Here is a 19,954-nt window from a genome sequence, read left to right on the forward strand (position 1 = left end):
GCTCTAGGCCGCCTCTCGATGGTGCGGGCGGTTGCTAGGCGGTGCGGGGCCTAGGCCGCGGCGGGTCGGCGCCGCCATGGCCGCCTCGGCCTCCGGCGCGGCGGCGGGCCCCGCGGACGGCTCGTGCGTGTTGTGCTGCGGGGAGCTGGAGGTGGTGGCGCTGGGCCGCTGCGACCACCCCATCTGCTACCGGTGCTCGGTGCGGATGCGGGCGCTGTGCGGCGTGCGGTACTGCGCGGTGTGCCGGGAGGAGCTGGGCCAGGTGAGGCCGGTGCCGGTGCCCGCGCACCCGGCGGGGCTGGGCCGCTCCCTCCTCGCCCGGTGCCGGGCTCTGTCAGCGCCCCGCGGGGCTGGGCTCGGGCCGGTTGCCTGGGGGAGCGGGGCCGTGGGGCGGGCGGAGGCCTCGAACTGGGCTGGGGCCGGAGTCGGGCCGCGGAGCAACTCGTGAAATCTGCTGAGTGGAGCCGGGGGGAGGAACATCCCTCAGCTGGGGGCTCGCCGGGTTTATCTGCCGTTTGCTTCGTTCCCGGCGGTGCGGCCGCAGTTCAGAGGAGACAGGAGGCATGTTGGAAACAAAACATGAAGAAAATGGAATTTAAAGGGAATTTTTTTTTTTTTTTTTTAAATCAGCAGGGCTTGCTCTCCAGAGTTGGTATTACGTGATCTCAGATGACTCATATCATCCTGCCGAATTCCTGACTTGATTTTAAGCTTGGGGGAGAACGTATTTTGTATTCTTCCAGGGCTTGCTCATGCCTTGCGTTACAGCCACACCATGCTGCATTTCCTTCCAGTTCCTGTTAGTGTGAACCGTCTCTTGAATTTACGCTTTAAAAAGTAATTTCCATTCAATTATAATTTTTCTGATGGATTTCTGTTTCCCTCCTGGCCTGCTGGTGTGATAGTGCAGGGTGGAGTTCAGAGGAAGTCTCATTGATGCCGTGGCTCGACTGTGCGGAGGGAGCTGCGTGAAGAGAAGTTGTTCAAGGATGTTTGTAAAAACAAATCCTCCTATGTGAATTTGTTTTTGCAGAACCACTGCAGAGAAAAACAAACCCTTTGAGAAGAAAAGGATTGGTACTAGCACTGGATGAAATATACTCAGATGGTTTAGGAAATGAAATAAATGTAGTGGGAGGGGGGTGTCCTCTTGGCAAAAGAAGAGCCCCCCAACTAAACTGTTGGTGTTGGCTGCTTTTCGTATTGTTCAAATGGTTGGAGAGATGGAAGATTTTAGACTGTGTACTGAAGATCCTCAGACTTTGTGGAGGACAGAAGGGTTGATGTGGTTTTTAGACAGAGCTTACTGGCACATGAGTTGCCTCTGTGTACAGAAAGAAACTCATTGAAAGTAATTTTATCTCTGATCATCCTCTGTGGAGCTCCTGCTCCACTTCTTCCATCTTAGGAGGAAGCAAGGTGTGGTGTTGCTCTTCAACCTTAAACCTTCTTGTCTTAGGGTCATAGGTGGACTGTTAAATCTCAAGAGCTTTACAATTTTTTAATACTGTTATATTATGTGGCCTGAACTTTGGTTCATTCAGCCATCTTTCTCCCTCCTTTATCAACTGTTCAAATGATCCTTTTATTACAGTTGCCTGAGAGGTCATTTTAATGGCTGGGCTCTTTTTCCTCCTTAAGTGCTGCTATAATACTGTTCTGTCCATTCAACCATCTGCCCGAAAAAAAAGACATTGGGGGGCATAGCTCACGTCATAACTGCTGTTGAATGAACTGAGTGTATATGTAGCATCTAAACCCCTGTCTCTTATTTTGTACAGTGTGTGGGAGTAGCACAGGCATGTACACCACTGCCAAATTTCAGTGGGTGTAGTACGGGGTAGCATAGAGCAAAGTGGTAAATGTCCAAAGGAAATAAAACTACGAAGATGAGTGACGAAGGAGAAAGCAGGATATTCTTGTTATGGTAATGTGTGCTTTCAGTGATGCGTAATTGTTGCAGCGAAGTTAGGAAGGATTTACTTGTTGACCTGTAGACTAACCCTGACGTGTACTTGGATCAGTCTTGGAGGAGCTGTCAGTGTGCTTGTTACATACATGTGTGTGCGATTGTTCTTGGAACAGCTCTGGGAAATTGTGTTGGACTCCTGTGATAAAATCTACTTTTCAGCAATCTGTTCCCCTCTTTTAAAAATCACTTTGGGCCAAAACAAAACGTCAGTAAGACTTCACTGAAATTACATTTTTAAAATAATTGGCATTAGACATAGTTGTCATTTGTCCAACAAACTTAAGCTTGTGTTCTCTTTATTTTAAGCTTGATGTTTCAGCAAGTTTGGTACATTTTTTGTTTTGGTTAACAGTAGCCCCACTATAAAGAAAGCTTTAAAAGAAGGCACAAAACCAGACACAAAAGACTCATTCCATGGTATTTCACTCAGCAAGGGTAGAGGGGTGATTTAACAATACCAAACTACTTGCATATTGTATAATTGAATGCTCTTAAGTGTTTCTAGATTTACAGTGTTTACTGTAAGAACTGAAAGGCATTTACTGTGTTTGTGTCTCAGCCTTTCTGAGCTGGTGCAGGTAACTCCAGCTGTTCCATAATGTTGCTGTTACCCCAGCAGTTCCCAAACTGGGAACCTGTGGTGGAGCAGACCAGTGGTGAGTGGCTTTTGAAGGAGGACGTAGTATCGTAACCAGCTGCGGTGTGAGACCCAGGCTGCTTGGAGGTCAGCAGGGGCAACTGTGAGCAAGCAGATCCCCTTAGCAGGGGTATGTGGTACAAATAATTTGGGAAATGTACTGGTTTAGTTTCTCGCTTTCCTGGTAGTTAAGGAAAGGAGAAACAGTGGTTTCCCAGTCAGCCTGTGAGTAATGTTACTTTTCACTTACAGCCTGTAGGTTTCTGTGCAATCTCCTGCCAGGAGATGGGATGGAGCTGAGTTCAGGGCCCTTGACAGGCATTTGTTGCAGAAGGGGCTGAATTTGTTGAAGATACTTACTCTTAGCACAGCTGTGGTAGCAAAACATACCATAAAAGAGTTTCCTAATCTAGTTCAGAATCCAAAGACTGGGCTAGTCCAACCCACCTTGGTCTAACTAAGCTGGCTTGCTTGCTGGAAGTTGATAAGTAGCAGTCACAAGGGCTTTGCTGGCAGCTGTGGGGGCAGTAACTGGGGGTGGTGAGAGCAGCTGAGACTGACACAAAGCTCTGCAAGCCTTGTCCAAGCTTCAGGCTATGGCGAGTTCCCTGAGAAACAGAGTTTGTGCTGAGGAGTTTGTCTGGAATCCCAAAAACTGCGCGGCTTGAGCGTGCTTTTGCTGATCCTTGTGTTGCTTACAGGTTGTCTTTGGACGGAAACTTACATCCTTCTCAACAATAGCACTTAACCAGTTGCAACATGAGAAGAAATACGACATTTATTTTACGGATGGAGATGTTTATGCACTGTACAGGTAAGTACTGGGATCTTTCCTGTAACGTATCCCTAAAGCAGCATGTTCTCACCTGCGTTGCGTGGCAGGAAGTGCACACTTTAGTAGAACAGTGTGGTTTTGTTTTGTGGCAGCCGTGCTGGGTACAGTTAGTCACCGTGGTGCAGGTAGCTGTGGGAGGCCGAGAGGCTGGAGCAGGTTGAGCGTGTGCCACCACGTCGCCAAAGGCAGCAGCTCCTCAAGGCCGGAGGGTTGGATTCACCAATGCAGAACACGGAAGCGTTGCTCTCTCAATAAGTGTTGCTGTTTGCTTCTTTAGCAATAGCAGACTTGCTCAGAGGCTTTTCATTCCTTGCATGGCTGCTGTGTGAGTTGGTAAAGACTGAATTACTGTTGTAATTGTAGTTATTGTTGTGTTGCATAAGGACTAATCAATACCAATTGTACCAAACATTGTATGAAAAGAAGACGAGCTTACAGAGATCTTAATCCTAAATAGGAGAGAATAAGGCTGAAGTAAAAAACTAATGCATGGTAAACAATGTGGCATCAGCATCTTGTTCTAAAAATATTTTTTATAACGTGCTTAATTAGGAGGCTTGAAGATCAGTAAAAGCAGTTAAAAGGAGAGAAGAGTGAAAAAAGAGCAGTACCTTTTTGTTGGGGAATTGTGCATTATGTCCCACCTGATTTGGGCTAAGCTTTGGTCCATTTACAGTTTTTCATGACTTCATATTTATGGAACTGGTCAGTGGGTTTAGTGAGCAGAATCCATTGGAAGCACATTCTGATTAGTTATACACCAGCTCTGGGAATTGCTTTTGATGATACGATTTCTGGTGAGATTACAGTTTCGTGGGCAGCAGTTGAGTGCAAGGCAGTGGGGTGTCCCACTGAGACCAGTCCTCTGCCTTCAGCTCTTGTTGGGTATCATTATGGGGTTTTTTTGTTTGTTTTTTTTCCCCGCTCCTTTTCTATTACAATTCTTTATCTCTCCCTACTGTATTCTTCAGTTTCTGACAGTAGAAAGGGTAATTAAATTGAAGGTGAATGTTGCATATATCAGCTGAATCTTCAATAAGCAAGGGTTCTGTTGCATGGATGGGTTACAGTCCACTCAGTTTTATAGTGGCGGGGTATTACACTGTGACTGTTCAGCTCCTCACTTACAGTTGAAGCCTCTGTGTAATTTTCTTGTTTTCCTCCTGATGTATGACAAAGTATTCTTGGAATAAGCAGGACGCTAACCTCATTACAGAGTGCTGGGGGAGCTATAAAAATGCAGCCTTCTGCCACTGGCGGAACATTTGTTTTCCGATAAAGGTATTGGGTTGCTGAGAGGGAGTCATAATTTTTAGGAAATCTTTCTTGTCCCTTAGGAAGTTGCTGCAGCACGAATGCTCTTTGTGTCCAGATGTGAAGCCATTCAACACCTTTGCAGATCTGGAACAGCACATGAGGAAGCAGCATGAGCTCTTCTGTTGCAAACTCTGTGTTAAACACTTAAAGGTGGGCTAGTTCTATGTTTTAATGTGTGGGAAGGAGCTGTGCTTCCTTATATGACCTGCAGGAGTATTTGGGGAGGCAGGAAGAAGGGGTGGCTGAACAGCACCCATTTATTTTTTTTAAGTTTCTTCCATCTGCCTGCAGTGAGGCCAGTCGCTTTGTTGTAAGTCTTTTTCTTCATAAACTGATTAATGAAGATGGCCTGGAGGTTCTCAGTGCGTTATGTTTTAAATTAAACCCAACCATATTAATAAACTTCTGATGTTAGCTCCTCTGCCTCAACATGTGTAAGTACCAAACCCTAAATGTCTGATGGAAGGTTAATACCAAGTCGCAGGCAGACTTTGTTACACCTGTAACGGTAGAGATTTGATGTCTGTTAAGACTTATACTCGTAATGACGTAGAGAAAGTAAGAAAGTACTTGGTGCCAGTTCAGAAAGCAGAATGTGTCATGGAGCGATGGATTTATTTCCCTGATCAATGTAGCATTTACAGTTGGATCACGTAAGGATGGGAATCCATCTTGCTGGTTTAATGAAATACAATTATATTTCATTATCTTGTTTATTTGTTCAGAGCAAATTTCCTGTATCTTGTTGATTTGATTGTAAAATGAAACACACTGTTGCGCGCAATTGAGGTCCTCTGTGTTTGATGTACACAAGTAGAACGTGAGCAGGGGCTTTTTAAAAATGTATTTTACAATCTGCTAATGATAAAACAGTTACTGGAAATCTGAGATGTCTGTGTCTGAAAAGGTGATGTGTATTGAGCCTTAAAACTACTCATTTTACCATCACCATCATCACCACCCCCCCCCCCTTTTTTTTTTTTTTTTTAATTCAACCCAAATTTCACTTAGAAGGGCTGGTATTATGTCAGCCAGGTGATCCTTCTTCACAGTCTGAAAGTCAGAATTCACCTTTCCCTGGAGCTAGAGTGGTTTTTGTATTTCTGCATTACATGTTGGACAAATTCAGTGGCTACTATTAAATGAATTCTAGGACCTCTGTGTGTAATAGTTGTCAGCATTCCTTATTGTTGTAGGAGGGAATTTAATGCATGAACGCATGTTTTTAGAACTCATTACACATGGTTTTGTATGTGTGCTTGTTTTCTCTGAAACCAGCTAAATGTCAAATCAGAGAAATGCATTTATCCCGGGATGCCACAGTTGGTTTAACCCGACTGAACTGTAGTTTACTGCTGAAAGGGACAGGATCCAGAAGTGATCGGGTTGACCTGAATGAGCGCAAATACGTTGGGTTTGGGATTTTTTCAGGGTTAGCTTTTAGTGAACTGATTTGACTTTCCTGCGGTCATGCAATCACTAGGGCTAATTCAAAGGAAGTGGTTGGGGAGGACAAGGTCGCTTCTTTCTGTCACAGCATCCTTTGAGCTCTGGTGAAGGGCTGTTTCCATGGTCAGCTGAAGGAGCCAGCACTAAGGGGATTTTGTCATTGTCTGTCCCAGAGAATTCACAAACAGTATTAGAACTTGTTGGCTTTCAACTTCAGAATATAGTGGAGGTTTTTATTTTGTGGAAAGAAAATGCCATATTACCAATACCCACTGAAAAAAAGCTCTTAAACTTGCAGAAGCTTCAGGCCGTCCGCCCAACTAAGCCAAATGAGCCTTTCCCCAGAACAAGTTAACAGTCTTTGTCTAGGCGAGAAATAAAGGACCTTCTGTTCTCAAGGCTGTGTTGATCTTTTTGGTGTCTTCAGAGCCCTTCCTACCACAATAACTTGCATGTTAGTAGGGATAGAAGATTGACTTATAACAAAAAATTTGTTCGCTGAGCTGTGTATGTGTGTAGCTATCTTGGGGTAGTTGCTGTCTAAGGAAAGTCAAACAGCTCACTTCTTTTTTTTATGGTTTATGTTTTTTTTTAATTTGAGTATGCAGTATACTGTATGGTCATAAATACATATTTAGGAATTTTTTCCCCACCAGAAATTATAATCTGAAGTTTGTTGCATTATGTTAATACACACCAAAAAAAAAAAGCGAAAGGGAAAAAGGTGAATTAGATCTGCTTCCAGTGTTCCAATTGAGTAAAATGCAAGTCAGATTTATTTTGGACCTATAACTTGAATTTTATTTCCTATTCACTAAAAATTTTAGGTGTCAGTTGTCAAATTGCATCTTTCTGAAGCAAATCTTCCACTCCCACAGATGAACAAGTCGTGCACAACCTGGCTTACTCCATTTTGTTCTCTGTTCATGAGAAGTAATACTTAAATATATTTCTTCAGATTTTTACTTATGAGCGGAAATGGTATTCTCGTAAGGACCTTGCCCGTCACCGTATCCATGGAGACCCAGATGACACCTCTCATCGTGGGCATCCCCTGTGTAAATTTTGTGACGAGCGTTATTTGGATAACGATGAGTTACTGAAACACCTAAGACGAGATCATTATTTTTGTCATTTCTGTGACTCCGATGGCGCTCAGGAATACTACAGGTTTGTGCAAGCAGTTAATTCCTCTTTCAGTAGCTTAAATTTTGAGGGAAAAATTGCTCGGGTCTGCCTGGAATTTTGGGGAGAGTAGTGCTCAAACACCGATTGTGAGAATGTGAGCAGGTTGGCTGCAGTTTATCTTCTTCCTCAAGCCAATAGCCAGAGTAATCACTTTCTGTCTAGTTCATGTTTTAAAGCTCTCTTCATTAATGTTAAACGTAAAGTTACATTTTGCAGCATGGCAGCAGCTGTCTGCAGCTGTCTGGTGTGTTAACTCTAATGCTCCAGAGTTCGTGTGCAGAGCAGGTAGAGGCAAATGCTCTTTTATGAACCCCATGTCTCACGTACAGATGGATTGATGACATGGGCCAGTAGATTTAGTTTAACACCTGGGATCATGCATCAAGGTCTATGTTGACGGTGCACAAGTGGTGTCAGCTGGAAAACTTGCCTGGGGAAAAGAAAGAACCAACCATCTAGGCTTGTCTTTGCTTCATCTTGTGAGAGTAGCCAGATACCATTAGTAAAATGTGTCGGGAAGGTTGCATCTCAGCCTCTGTTCTCTTTCCAGCGATTACGAATACCTTCGTGAACACTTCCGCGAAAAGCATTTCCTTTGTGAAGAGGGACGGTGCAGCACGGAACAGTTTACCCATGCTTTCCGCACAGAAATAGATTACAAAGCACACAAAACAGCCTGCCACAGCAAGAACAGGGCAGAAGCCAGGCAGAACCGGCAGATAGACCTTCAGTTCACTTACGCTCCCAGGCACCAGAGGAGGAACGAGGGTAAGTGGGGCTGGGGGGGGGAGGTGGACAGGAACACGTTCATTCTTGCTGCTTTGAGGGTTTTCAAGAAGAATGTTTCCTAGCCAGGAAGAAATTCTTTACAAGGAGGGTGGGCACGCCCTGGGGCAGGACCCAGAGAGGTTGTAGAGTTTGTCCCTGAAGATAACCAGAACTTGACCGGACAGGGCCCTGGGCAACCTGATGTGGTTTCAGAGTTGGCCTTGCTTTGAGCGAGGGGATGGAGCAGGTGACATCCAGAGGTCTCTTCCTACCTCAATTGTTTTACAATTTTTTTCCCCCATGTATGGATTTAATGATGATAACATAATTTTAGGAGAATTGCTGACTTTTTTCTCCAATTTGTAATTACGTGAATGACTTCTCCTACAGTTAATACAAAGTGGTGATGAACATGGAGCTTCAGGCCAGAATAGCATATCCACTTAGGAGGGCAGGGATCAGCATACGTGTGAACTTTTTCTTCTGCGTGGAACTGTATGTAGAGAGGTCTCTGCATAAAACCAAAACTACTCCAAACTCACACCAGAGGTTACGATACATGGAATCCATATGCTTCAAAATGTATTTTAATGGAGCAATTCTGCAGGTTATATAGCCTACTTAATCATCAGAAAGAAATCGAGATAGATTTGTTTGTACTAGTATATTTTTTGCGTCTTTCAGATTAGAGAAATAACTTTGAGAGTGACCCACCATCCCTCCTGTTTAGGTGTTATAGGTGGAGAGGACTATGAAGAAGTTGACAGGTACAACAGGCAAGGGAGGTCGGGCAGGCTGGGCGGCCGAGGAAGTCAGCAAAACAGAAGAGGCAGCTGGAGATACAAGAGGTGAGTAGCACAACATTTTGTGGATTTTTATTGCTGCTTAGTGTTGTTTTTTACTTAACAATTAATGATGTTTTTGTAGACCATTAGGAAGGAAGTGGTTACAAAGTTTAGAAGCCTCCATAGCGAATCCTTAGTTGAGAGTAGAACTGGCTTTTCAGTCTAAGCCTGCATGCTGACTGCATGCTTGGTCAAAGTGAAATTGTTTTGTGTGTGAGGTTTCAGCTCTCTGGACTTGACACAGGAAGCAATGAATGTAATCCTCAATTTGTGGGTAAAATAAACTCAGAATCCTAAATTAATTTCAGCAACTGTTTTTATGCTAGCTTTTCTAAATAGGATTTTCTGCAGTAAGTGTTTGCAGGTTTAATGGACTTTTTGGTCTGGGTACTCATGAAGTTCCTATTCTAAGGACCATGCTTTTCATTGAACTAACAGATCTCTGGGTGGCCAGACTGAGTGCTTTGGAAAAAGAAGAGGGTTAAGTATTGAAATGAAATTTTGCATTTATATGTCTCTTCATCCACACGAGACCCGAGTGCTTTATACATACTGCACATCTATTTTTCTTCTTTTTCTCACTGAACAGTCAGCTGGTTCATTACTGGTGATTTCACTGGGGGAAAAAGTCCATCTCTAAACACTTGTACGTTGGTGTCGCATGTGGATCGTGCATGTGTTGAGAGCTCATGACAAACCATGTTCCAAAGAATTCCTGTGGCCTACAAGTATGATATCATAAGTTTGAAAAGGGATGGGAGAGACATGTGTCCCCATGCATCCTTGGTACTGCCTCTCCCAGTTCACCCCAGTTTCCTGTGGCCTGGGTTGTTACTACCATGTGTAGAACTCGCGGACCCAGGGGGTGGATGTTGGCTGTCCCACCAGCCAGCGCAGGGTGTCCTGGAGTGGTGGGTTGGGTGCAGCCTTCTCAGCAGGTGGCAGCACAAGATCGGGGACGGGCGTCGGAGCTGGCACTGGAGAGCTGAGAGACAAAGCTGCTGGGTAATCCTTAGCGTTTGACCAAGAAAATGTGCCCTGTCCTACAGGGAGGAAGAAGACAGAGACGTTGCGGCAGCAGTTAGGGCATCTGTGGCAGCTAAACGGCAAGAAGAGAAAAAACGGGTAGAAGACAAAGAGGAGAGCAGCAGTAGAGGTAAAAAGGAGGACTTGAGGGATTCTGAAGGGCTCGGCTCCAAACGTGTGCCAAAGTCATCCGGTGATGCTGCAGGTGAGTGTTGAACATGTTCTGTGGCGGCAGGGAGGTGTGATGGCTGTGGAGATGGGCCTGGCACAAGTGGGAATGGTTGTGCCTTGTTCTCCAAAGCTGGTGGATGTGGATAGAGCTGGGCTCTTACACCAGCAACACAGATTTGCAGTGGAACGTGTCCAAGTGGACTGGGACTCTTGCAGCAGGTTCTACTTGAGGCGGAGCGGGGTAGAAATCCCCAATGCAATTAATGTATAACAGTATGGTGTGATCCATCTAAATTAATATAATCTGAGAATGTGCCATTTCCTACCCTGGCATGCCAGAACTGATTTATCGTGATGCTTGCGCTGCGTTTCCCCTTTTCTGAGAACAAGTTATTCACAGTAAAAGTTCATAACTGGTGAAAGCAAACCTTTAACGGTTTTGTTCCAGGTCCAGTTTGGAGCAAATAAATATGGTGCAGTGGTGTTTTGGTGTTACTGTTGCTCCAAATCCATTTTCCACCGTTTTCTGCTCCTACAACAGGATTTCCACTTAAAGATTATACGCTCTCATTATGAACTGAGCTGCTGAGAGTTCCGTTTGGTTAACGGGTATGGCTCGTTTGGGGATGACAGCCAAGGTTCTCTCCCGCAGCTGCCTGCCCAGCTTTTGCTGCACGCGTGTCGGAGCTGTTACCAATCTGTCCTTGTGCAGCCCACAGCAGAGGGTTTGGGTTTTAAGGCAAATCTAAATTAGGAATGAGTTATGTTTTGATGTAAAATGACCGCCCAGGAATTAATTGCTGAGCAGCTCGGGCATCTGTGCAGCAGAGGTGTGATGGAGGGCTCGGAGGAGCAGCGTTCCAAACAGAAAAGCGTTGGTGTAGATCTGTGGGAGCACCCAGGCTCTGGTGAAGACCCTGACCCTGTGAGGCAGTGGGTGCTAACCTCTGGTAGAAGCCTGGAGCAGGCAGCTGGGGCAGTGGCGTCTCTGTCTCTGGAGGGTTCCCTCCAAAGTGCTTGTCAGCCAGTGTTTTGCTCATGTTAAGTATCATGAATTTCCCGTATGCTCCAGCCAGTACACAGTGACGTAATGGTGAATGCAGTTAATTGAAGGAAAGAGTGATGCATGGATTTAAATAGTCCTTTTGGAATGTCACAGTTAATGACATCATCAGCTGCTGAAAATAGAACTTGTTAATGCTGCTGTCATGTTCATTGATAGCTTCCACTCTGAAATGAATGGATTTTAGCTGAAAACATTTCTTTGCTCTTTTTGTCAATACTCCAAAAGAAGCAGCTGCTAATGGTGCTTTGAGCCAAGATGACTTTCCAGCAATTGGTTCAGCAGTGGGACCTCTACAAGGGTAAGTTTGTGCAAGGCTGCAGCAGTGAGAAAGCAGATTTAGAAACTTTACTTATGTTCTACATTTCTGGAGAAAACCATTTTACAGATCACTGAAAACTACAATGCTTCCCCCCTGCCCTGGTCCCCTTCTGCCTCGAGGTGTTTCTGTGCTTGTCACCTGCATGAACAGCCTCGGTAGTTGCTTCATTTCATGGCTTGATCTTTTGGTGATGTGCTGTCAGGGAAACTCTCAGTATTCTCCATTCCAGCCATTTTTAACTCGATAGTTTATCTTGAAGGAGCTGTATATTGTAAGGTTTAAAATTCTTCACCATCTGAAATGGGTGATGATGAGAAGAGCGGCTTTGCAGGATGCGGCAGCTTGAGCGCACCTGTGTCGTCAGCTCAGGGTCAAGGTGGGGTGTGCTGAGAGCATGGCCGGGCTGGGGTGACTTCCTCGAGCAGAGCCAGACACAGGTTACAAGCCCGAGTGCGTTTGCATCCCGTTAATGGGTCCCTTGTGCCACCCCCAGTGATAGTTCGAGGACGAATGCGGATGGGAGCGGAGCTCGTTCTGCCTGCTGGAGTTGTGGTGCCTCTGCAGCACCGGTGTAACGGGTTGTGCTTCTCCTTCCTCACAGCTCTGCCCAGCTAGCGGCAGTTAAGCTTAAAGAAGAAGATTTCCCAAGCTTGTCATCCTCTGCAGCACCCACCATCTCTTCTGGGATGTCTTTGACTTATACAGCAACTGCAAAGAAAACGGCTTTTCAAGAGGAGGATTTTCCAGCTCTGGTGTCCAAAATGAGGCCTAACAATAAAACAGTAACTAACATCACGTCTGCATGGAACAATGGTTCCAGTAAAAATGTGGTCAAAGCCATTAGCAACCCCTGTGTAAACCAGATAACCAAAAAACCATCCTCCTTGAGTAGCACTAAAGGAAGTAAGAAGAGCAATAAACTCTCTCAGTCAGACGATGAAGACGGCGGCGGTGGCTTGACAACCCAGGAGATCAGAAACACGCCAACAATGTTCGATGTATCGTCCTTGCTGGCAGCTTCTACCTCACAAACTTTTACGAAAGTGAGCAAGAAAAAGAAGATGGGGGTTGAGAAGCAGAGACCGTTGTCCCCACACCCATTACAGGAGACGTCGTTTCCCAGGACGTCGGCGGAGAAGCTGCCGGAAGCGGAGCAGACACCGAACGCATCCTCTGCTCTTCACGCCCCTGACAGATCTGCCACGGTCCTGAATGGCCATTTGGAAAAATCATCAGTGATCTGTAGTACACCCAAAGAGCCCCCTGGCCTTAAAAAGCCCACAGTGACTAAGAAATGCCCTTTACCTCAGGAAGACTTCCCAGCTCTTGGGAGCTCAGGATCTGCTCGAATGCCCCCGCCACCAGGTAAGCGCCACGGGGCACAGCCAGCTTTGCTCAGAGGTGGCTTTGAGTAATGTGGCAGGGGGATGAAATGTGTAAAACTGCCCCTCCTGGCTCTGAGGTGAGGAGCAGTTCTGCCACCCCGGGCCGGTTTAGGCTTTGAAGTTCCAAAAAGCACTTTGGGTGATGCGGGTGGGCTCTGGAAGAAGCAGTGGCAATGCTGGGATCTCCGCAGGTGTCTGCTCCCTGGGGGTGGCTCGTAGATGAGCAGCTGGGCTTTACCTGTCCTTGCTTTTCTGATGAGTCAGGGCTGACACATCTGTGCTTTTGTGTGCTTTAAGATGCAGTTTGGAAGCTCCTGCGGGCAGAGGGAATCTCTCTGTAGCTGTGACCTGTGCCCGCTGGTACTTGTCACTTGGCTTGATTGGTCACTTCTGTTGTGTCTGCAGAGATTTAATGCCCTTGCTTTTAGCAGCACTGTAATCTTGTAAAACTGGAGTAACATAGCAACAAACGTGACTTAGTGCCTTAATGAAAGTGCCATCGCGTCAGCAGATGCTTGTGTAGCTGTTCTGTACTGCTCTGCAGATGCTGCTGGGTGGCATGTGCTGGAACCCGCCATGCCTAGTGCGCTTGGGTCTGTGTTTCTGTTCACTTTAATAATGTCAAAGTGGTTTTCATCGTGCATTTGAAGGTTTTTTAAAAACTCTTTTCTATTGAAAAAGTAAACTAATAATTAAAGCACTTTGTAGAGTGTAACATCAGCTGCTATGAAGTGCTACTTGACCTGACTCGTAAGGCAGCAGATTTTCACCTCTCTAAATTTATTCTTTTTCCAATATAGTGATGTCTGCACCACTGGCTCTTCTTAGTGCTTCTGGAGAGTACGTGAGACCACTGGTGTTAATTTTAGTTGGTGGTATGTGGGTGCCACAGATAAATGCTCTAACTTCTGCCTGTTCTCTGCTTTCATTTAGGCTTTAACACTGTGGTGCTATTAAAGAGTCCTCCTCCACCTCCGGGACTGTCGGTGCCTGTTAGTAAACCCCCTCCAGGTTTTGCTGTTATTCCATCCACCAGTATCTCTGAACCTGTCACTACATCTTTGAAAGAGTAAGTAAAAGCCCTTTGAATAGGGGATACTTCACACATTACATCTCAGTTAAGACGTAAGGGCTTCAAACAACAGGAAATACCCTGAGGGGATTATTCTAAAGGGTCGGTTCCTGCTGGGGAGTCCTCTGACCCTCATGGGCTGGATTCAGGAGAGTTTTTGTAAAAGAAGCACAAGTGTTGTGTGGATGCAAGTCTGAGGAAGTGAAAACCTGTGTGGTGTGGCAGCTCAGACCTTTGTCTTTTCTAGATTTATTTGGAAATCGGCAACTTCAACATATTTCTTAACCTTTCGTTGGTTCTGAGTCCCAGAACCAAGGTGCTGAAGGACCTTTTCCTTGGTGATCTCTAAGTGCCTTCATTGTTCTGAGCTTTCCCGTAGCTGGTCTCTGGCTGGGGCCCTTCTGGGCTGGAGAGAAGAGTTTATGGGAAAAGGGGAGGGGAAAATTCGTGTAAGTTTAATGCAGAGACCTGTATTAACGTGTTTGGTTTTATTCATGGTGCAGTCTTTGTTGCTCACGTCTTACCAAGCTTAGCTTACAAAATGGTTAGTCAAGGCTGTGTTAAACTTGCGTTTTAAATATTCTCTCTGGGTAAAGCTGGAATCTGATCGAGTAATTCCCCAGGAGACATTTCATTGTGCTGTCAAGGTAGCCCCATGCTGCCCACAGTAAGTGCACGTGTAGTTGGGTGGAGAAGGGGCATGTGTGTCCTCCGGAGGAGAACAGCTGTGTAACAGATTCCCCAGCATCTTTGTGTGACACAAAGCATGGTCGAAGTCACTTCTGGTCTTTCCAAATGCAGGTCAAAATCCTGTCACGGATCGTACTTGATACCTGAAAACTTTCAGCAAAGGAACATTCAGCTAATACAATCTATTAAAGAATTTCTTCAAAGCGATGAGTCCAAGTTCAATAAATTTAAAAGTCATTCTGGGCAGTTCAGACAGGTGAGTGGGCAGGAACCTTCCTCTCTGGGAGAGAGTGAATCCCAGTGGGATTTTTTTTTTTTTACATAGATACTTTCTTCTAATTATTCCCATTCTCTTTTCACTGAAGGGTCTGATTTCTGCAGCACAGTATTACAAAAGTTGCCGAGAACTGCTGGGAGACAACTTCAAGAAAATTTTTAACGAGTTGTTGGTGTTGTTGCCGGACACAGTTAAGCAACAAGAACTGCTTTCTGCTCACAACGATTTCAAAATCAAAGAAAAACAAAGCTCAAACAAATCCAAAAAGAACAAAAAGAATGTCTGGCAGACGGACTCCAACTCTGATCTCGACTGCTATATCTGCCCAACGTGTAAGCAAGTACTGACTCAGCAGGACGTTGTCACCCATAAAGCTTTGCATATCGAGGATGAGGAGTTCCCATCCTTACAGGCCATCAGCAGAATCATCAGTTAGCTTTCTCGAAGACCAATAAAACAATAAAAAGTCTCTCTCTCTGGATCTGCACTTTTTGGAATGAGGTTTGGCTGAGCGCCGGTGCCAGCGGAGCGGTCGGGTCCCTCTTAGAGCCCTCTCAGTGCTGTTGGTCGAGGCCGGGCGAAGGGAGCCCCAGCCTGCGCTAACGAACACCCACAGCCCGAGCGGCCCCAGCGCCCCAGGGAGGCCGGAACGGCCGCGGGGGCAGGCAGGGCACCTTCCTCCTGTAACAGGCAATAGCTGAGAAAATCCTTTCTGATCTGAAGACTGACAGGGGACACAATAGGGGAATAAGCATTTGGTTTGGGTTTTTTCTTTCTTTTTTTCAGGGGTGGGGGGGTGGGGGAAGATTATGAATTGCTGAAATGAACGAAGCAAAAGTGACTTCCCTTATAATACTCTGATTTTTTTAAATTTTTTTTTTGGTGGTATTTCTGTGACCACAAAGATCACAGTAGTCAGGGCTACAAAGGTGCAGAAAAGATGCTACTCACTGGTGAGTAAGGCCATTACAGCTGTGTGTCTGTCAACATTGGGCTGCTCCTACAGCAAAATTCCTGTCTGAAAGCGGAATTAATTCTACTACTTGAAGAACTGGACTGATCTGTGCGATTATTTGAACGTGAGATTTGAAGTTGCCTCTGACCTTTTATGTAACATGTTCCTTAAAGAAACTTATTTTGTAGCACTGCATGTAGAATAACAACAGTAAGGCTTTACTTTCTGTAAAGCACACTTCACAGTAATTTTATTTAATGACTGCCATGTTTCTAACTTCTTGGGTTTATTAACGGTGGTAGCTCCAGCTGACAGCGTACTGGGACATTAAATGCTGCTGATCCCTGAGCGTGTTTCTCTGCAGTGCCTTTACGTGCGTTTCTCCAGTGGTCTGCCCTACCCAGGAGAGTCTGTTCAGACTGTGCAGAGCGTTCACAGCCGCTTCCCCTCCGAAGGGGCTTTGCTGGTGTTGCCCCGCAGCACTCAGTCCCCCCTCGGGGGGGGGTGAGGGGAACCCTCATTGTTTGCAGTGACTCCCCGACAGCAGCGGTGATGGGATGGAGGGACGGAGGGACGAGTCCTCCCCTGGCTGGAGTTCAGCGTCTGGTTCTCTCCCATCCCGGCAGACCAGGTTTTGTTATTTTTAACATGTGGGAATAAAGCTGACATATAATTTATGTGAGTTTTAGTGAGAAAACACTGCTTTTATATAAGCATCATTTCTATGGAAATTGAGCTCGGGGTATTACTGACAAGCTAGCCCTTGGCTACAGAACCTTTTCCTTGCCTTACACTTTTTATTTTTGCTTGTTCTCAGGCTGCAAAGTGCTTTTGGTTTCTTTTCAAAGTCATTTAGACTCCTGAATACCTGACCGTGTTGTATTTGGCCCCAGGGCCAGGCTGCCCCCCCCCCCCCCAACCAGGGATGAGGGGGAGGATTATTTCCCCACACGAATCCCTGACAGGTACTGAGGCTCCCCTGGTCCCGCTTGGAGTGCAGTAGGCTGAGATTTGATTTGGGTCTGTAATGCCCAGGGGTAGCAAAACGCACGTTCTCTTCAGGAGTCTTCCCTCGATTTTTCAGTTAATTTCTGTTAGCAGATACGTAGTTCCCAGCAGGGAAGTTTCCTCGAGGTGATAGATCTCTTTTGGCCTGATGCTGCAGTTTCCTTGTTCCTTGTGCTCATCTGATTCAATAAAGTATTACCAAATTTTTTTTCAGGCCGCTTCTATTCATTTTTTTAACTCTTTATTGAAAATAAGTTGCAGTTGGTACACAGACACTGAAAATACATAATCACAGATTGTTCTCTCAAAAGATTTTTTTTTTATATATATAATATATACAAAAGTTGTAAACATTTTTAACATATTTCCGTACACAGTCCACTTTTACCACAATGCACATAAGGTTAGTGACAACTGCAACTCTTTGAAGCGGTCTGCTTATACAGAGGTATCTGCAAAAAAACTTCCCTTTGCAAACCACATTTGGTATCAGTTTGATATTAAAACTCTTAAAGAATCTGAGGTTTAAATGCGTATTGCAACAAAATCCAGGCAGCTGAACAGGGGTTTCAAGTCAATACAGCAAAGGCTGTTTCTGAGCCTTGGGGGCGGGTGGGAGAGGGGCTCCTGGCCAGGGTGGAACCAGCCCCCTCTGCTCCCCTGACACATTTTGGGAAAACAAAGGCTGAAGGGAAGTCTGCAAATTTATATATACAGTAGCTTTTATCGAGGGAAATACTAATTACACGAAAGGGAGGGTGGGATTTACTCATGAGCAGCCAGTGACCACAGTTGGGTTCATTTGAAGTGACCTGGCTGGGGCGGGCAGAGCAAAGGCAGAGCCAGCCCTGTGCCCTTTTTTGGGGGAGGTGGGAGAGAAGAGAGGGGTAGGAATTGCCCCTGGAAGGAACTGCAGGTCGACAGAAATTGAAAAAGAAAAAGCTACAGTTGTCACTGGCTGTTGTAGCATGAACTAAGGGGAAATGTCCTACAACGTGTCCAGGCAGAACAGCCAGTGACATCCCAACTGCATGTAGACGTGATTTTGCTTGGCGGAGGGGATGGTGCTCAAGCTGTGGGGGCTACAGAAGCGTGTTAACGGGGGGAGACTGTACTAAGTCTCAGTTAAGCAAACCTTCCACCTCGCTAAGAATAGCTTAAAATGTTGGGAAAACGATGCCAATTCTTTGAAATCTTTTAATATGCTTAAAATAAATACACAAAACTCATAATGCGGTTAACTTCAGTGCTGAGACGTGTCTGTGTTGTCACAACTGAACCTCCTGGAGCAAGGTGATTTGGCAGAAAACACCTCCAGGAAAGGTACAGGATTGTGTGAATTCTATGTGCCCAAATTCGGTGCTAACACTACGCAGAAGCTTGTGGCATGCTACCTGGGAGCAGCACAGTCCTGCCTGCCCTCGAGCTCGCCGCTGGGCTTCTGAGCTCTGGGGGGAGAACAGGGGCTCTACAAACAGCTTGGGAGGAATGGGGGGGGGGGGGGGGCACAGCATGACCCTGGCACCTGTTTGGGACGTTTGGGCACAAGGAAAAGCTGCGAGTACTACTGTACTGAACGCACTGGGAGGAAAAAAGTGGGAGAAAGAAGTATGAAGGCTGATGTTACGCATACTTGAACCCCAAATAATAAACTAGTTATTACACCGACGGAGCTAATTCTCTAACCATAAGCCCGTAAGGTTACACGTGGTTACAGCCCACACCTGCACACACTAGTCTGCCTGACAAGTCACGGACACGCCGATGCGATACAACAGTCACGGCACTGCGGACACCGAGCGGCTAGTGGGGACGCTGCGGGGGCTTGCAAAGAGGAGTCTGGGCACGGGGCAGGCATGGGGCCGGCATCTCGCCCTGCCTCTGAGCACATTTTTCATTCAGCAGGGCCTCGGTGGGTGCTGTTGCGGGGCTGGGGAGCTACGCGGGCCTTTGGCAATGGTCTTGCCAACAAACCAGAAAATGTTTTTTCTCAAGGTGGGCAAACGCTCTTTCTAAGGAGTGAGGTGTCATGGTACCACGTTAATTACGGCTTGTCCTGTCCTCCCTGGCTGATGCAGCCTCGGCAAGGCGACTGCATGCATAAACCCACCACTAGTGCTGAGAAAAATCCACCAGCTGTGGGCTGCCTGCTTGTACGTGCTGCCTGTCCCTGCCTGCAGTGCCAGCTGCGACCCAACCCTTCCCCGTGCTGCCCCACGGGGACGTCCTCACTCTTGCCGATGGGGACTGACGATGGGGACTGACCTTGTCGGTGGCAGCAGGAGCAGGGTTAAGCCTCCTTGAGGTGCCTGTTGTGGCTGGACACGTTATTCCTGGCTCTGGTTTAATCAGGGAGCATCTGTTCCGCCTTCCTGCTGCCAGGAAGCCTCTTGGGCACCCGAGCCCCTTCCTCCTCCTCCTCTCCTGCCCAGCAAAAGGCAGCCAGGTCCTCGCATGCTCACCATGCCGACTGCAAGTTAATGGTTAAGACTGACTTTTGGGGAGCTGGAAGAAGCTGCTGACCTCGAGAAGAACAACGGTGCCTCGGCCGGGGGCTGGAGTCATGCTGAAGTCGTCCCTGTTCCACCATTGCTGGTCTGAAGGTCAGTCCAGGGGTGAGAGCGTGAGTGGGGTGTGAGTGGGGTGTGCATCCCCTCTGCATCCCACCACCGGTGGGTGGGAGGGCGGGGAGGAAAGAAAGGCAATGCAGGCCTTGGTGCGTACATTCAGATGTTGTAATATTCAGCATGGTTACACCAGGGGTCAGGACACGTCCCGCAGTCAGACAGAGCTTTAGTTCTTTACGGTTACAAGGAAACTCTGGAACAGTTATATAGTTAGAAAAAATACAATGTACTGAACAAACATTATCTCACATACAATCAATTTAAACATTTAAATTGATTATAATTTTGCTAAAATATTAACACAAGTACTGTTTGTGCTGCTAAAATTTCAGTGTTCCCTCTAAGGA

At 46.2% G+C, this 19,954-nt stretch overlaps 1 protein-coding gene across 1 annotated transcript; it reads left to right on the top strand.

Annotated features, from left to right (window-relative positions):
- Positions 1 to 17,193, top strand: ZNF598 (zinc finger protein 598, E3 ubiquitin ligase). The gene is made up of 12 exons (XM_074918774.1): positions 1 to 262; positions 3,311 to 3,423; positions 4,782 to 4,911; positions 7,169 to 7,380; positions 7,949 to 8,166; positions 8,897 to 9,014; positions 10,061 to 10,242; positions 11,500 to 11,572; positions 12,195 to 12,958; positions 13,912 to 14,047; positions 14,852 to 14,996; positions 15,106 to 17,193. The coding sequence occupies exons 1-12, from the start codon at positions 77 to 79 to the stop codon at positions 15,451 to 15,453; spliced, it is 2,625 nt and encodes an 874-aa protein (XP_074774875.1). The 5' UTR covers positions 1 to 76; the 3' UTR covers positions 15,454 to 17,193.
- The last annotated feature ends 2,761 nt before the right edge of the window (positions 17,194 to 19,954 follow it).

The sequence above is a fragment of the Athene noctua genome, chromosome 15 (assembly GCF_965140245.1).
Source record: "Athene noctua chromosome 15, bAthNoc1.hap1.1, whole genome shotgun sequence".
In the NCBI taxonomy this organism is placed as follows: domain Eukaryota; kingdom Metazoa; phylum Chordata; class Aves; order Strigiformes; family Strigidae; genus Athene; species Athene noctua.

Bases quoted from the DNA above. Each gene is read 5' to 3' on its own strand.
- ZNF598 (XM_074918774.1), top strand. From the start codon at position 77: ATGGCCGCCTCGGCCTCCGGCGCGGCGGCGGGCCCCGCGGACGGCTCG. The intron at 8,167-8,896 runs GTAAGTGGGGCT...CCTCCTGTTTAG, and splicing joins GCACCAGAGGAGGAACGAGG to GTGTTATAGGTGGAGAGGAC. The intron at 11,573-12,194 runs GTAAGTTTGTGC...CCTTCCTCACAG, and splicing joins GCAGTGGGACCTCTACAAGG to CTCTGCCCAGCTAGCGGCAG.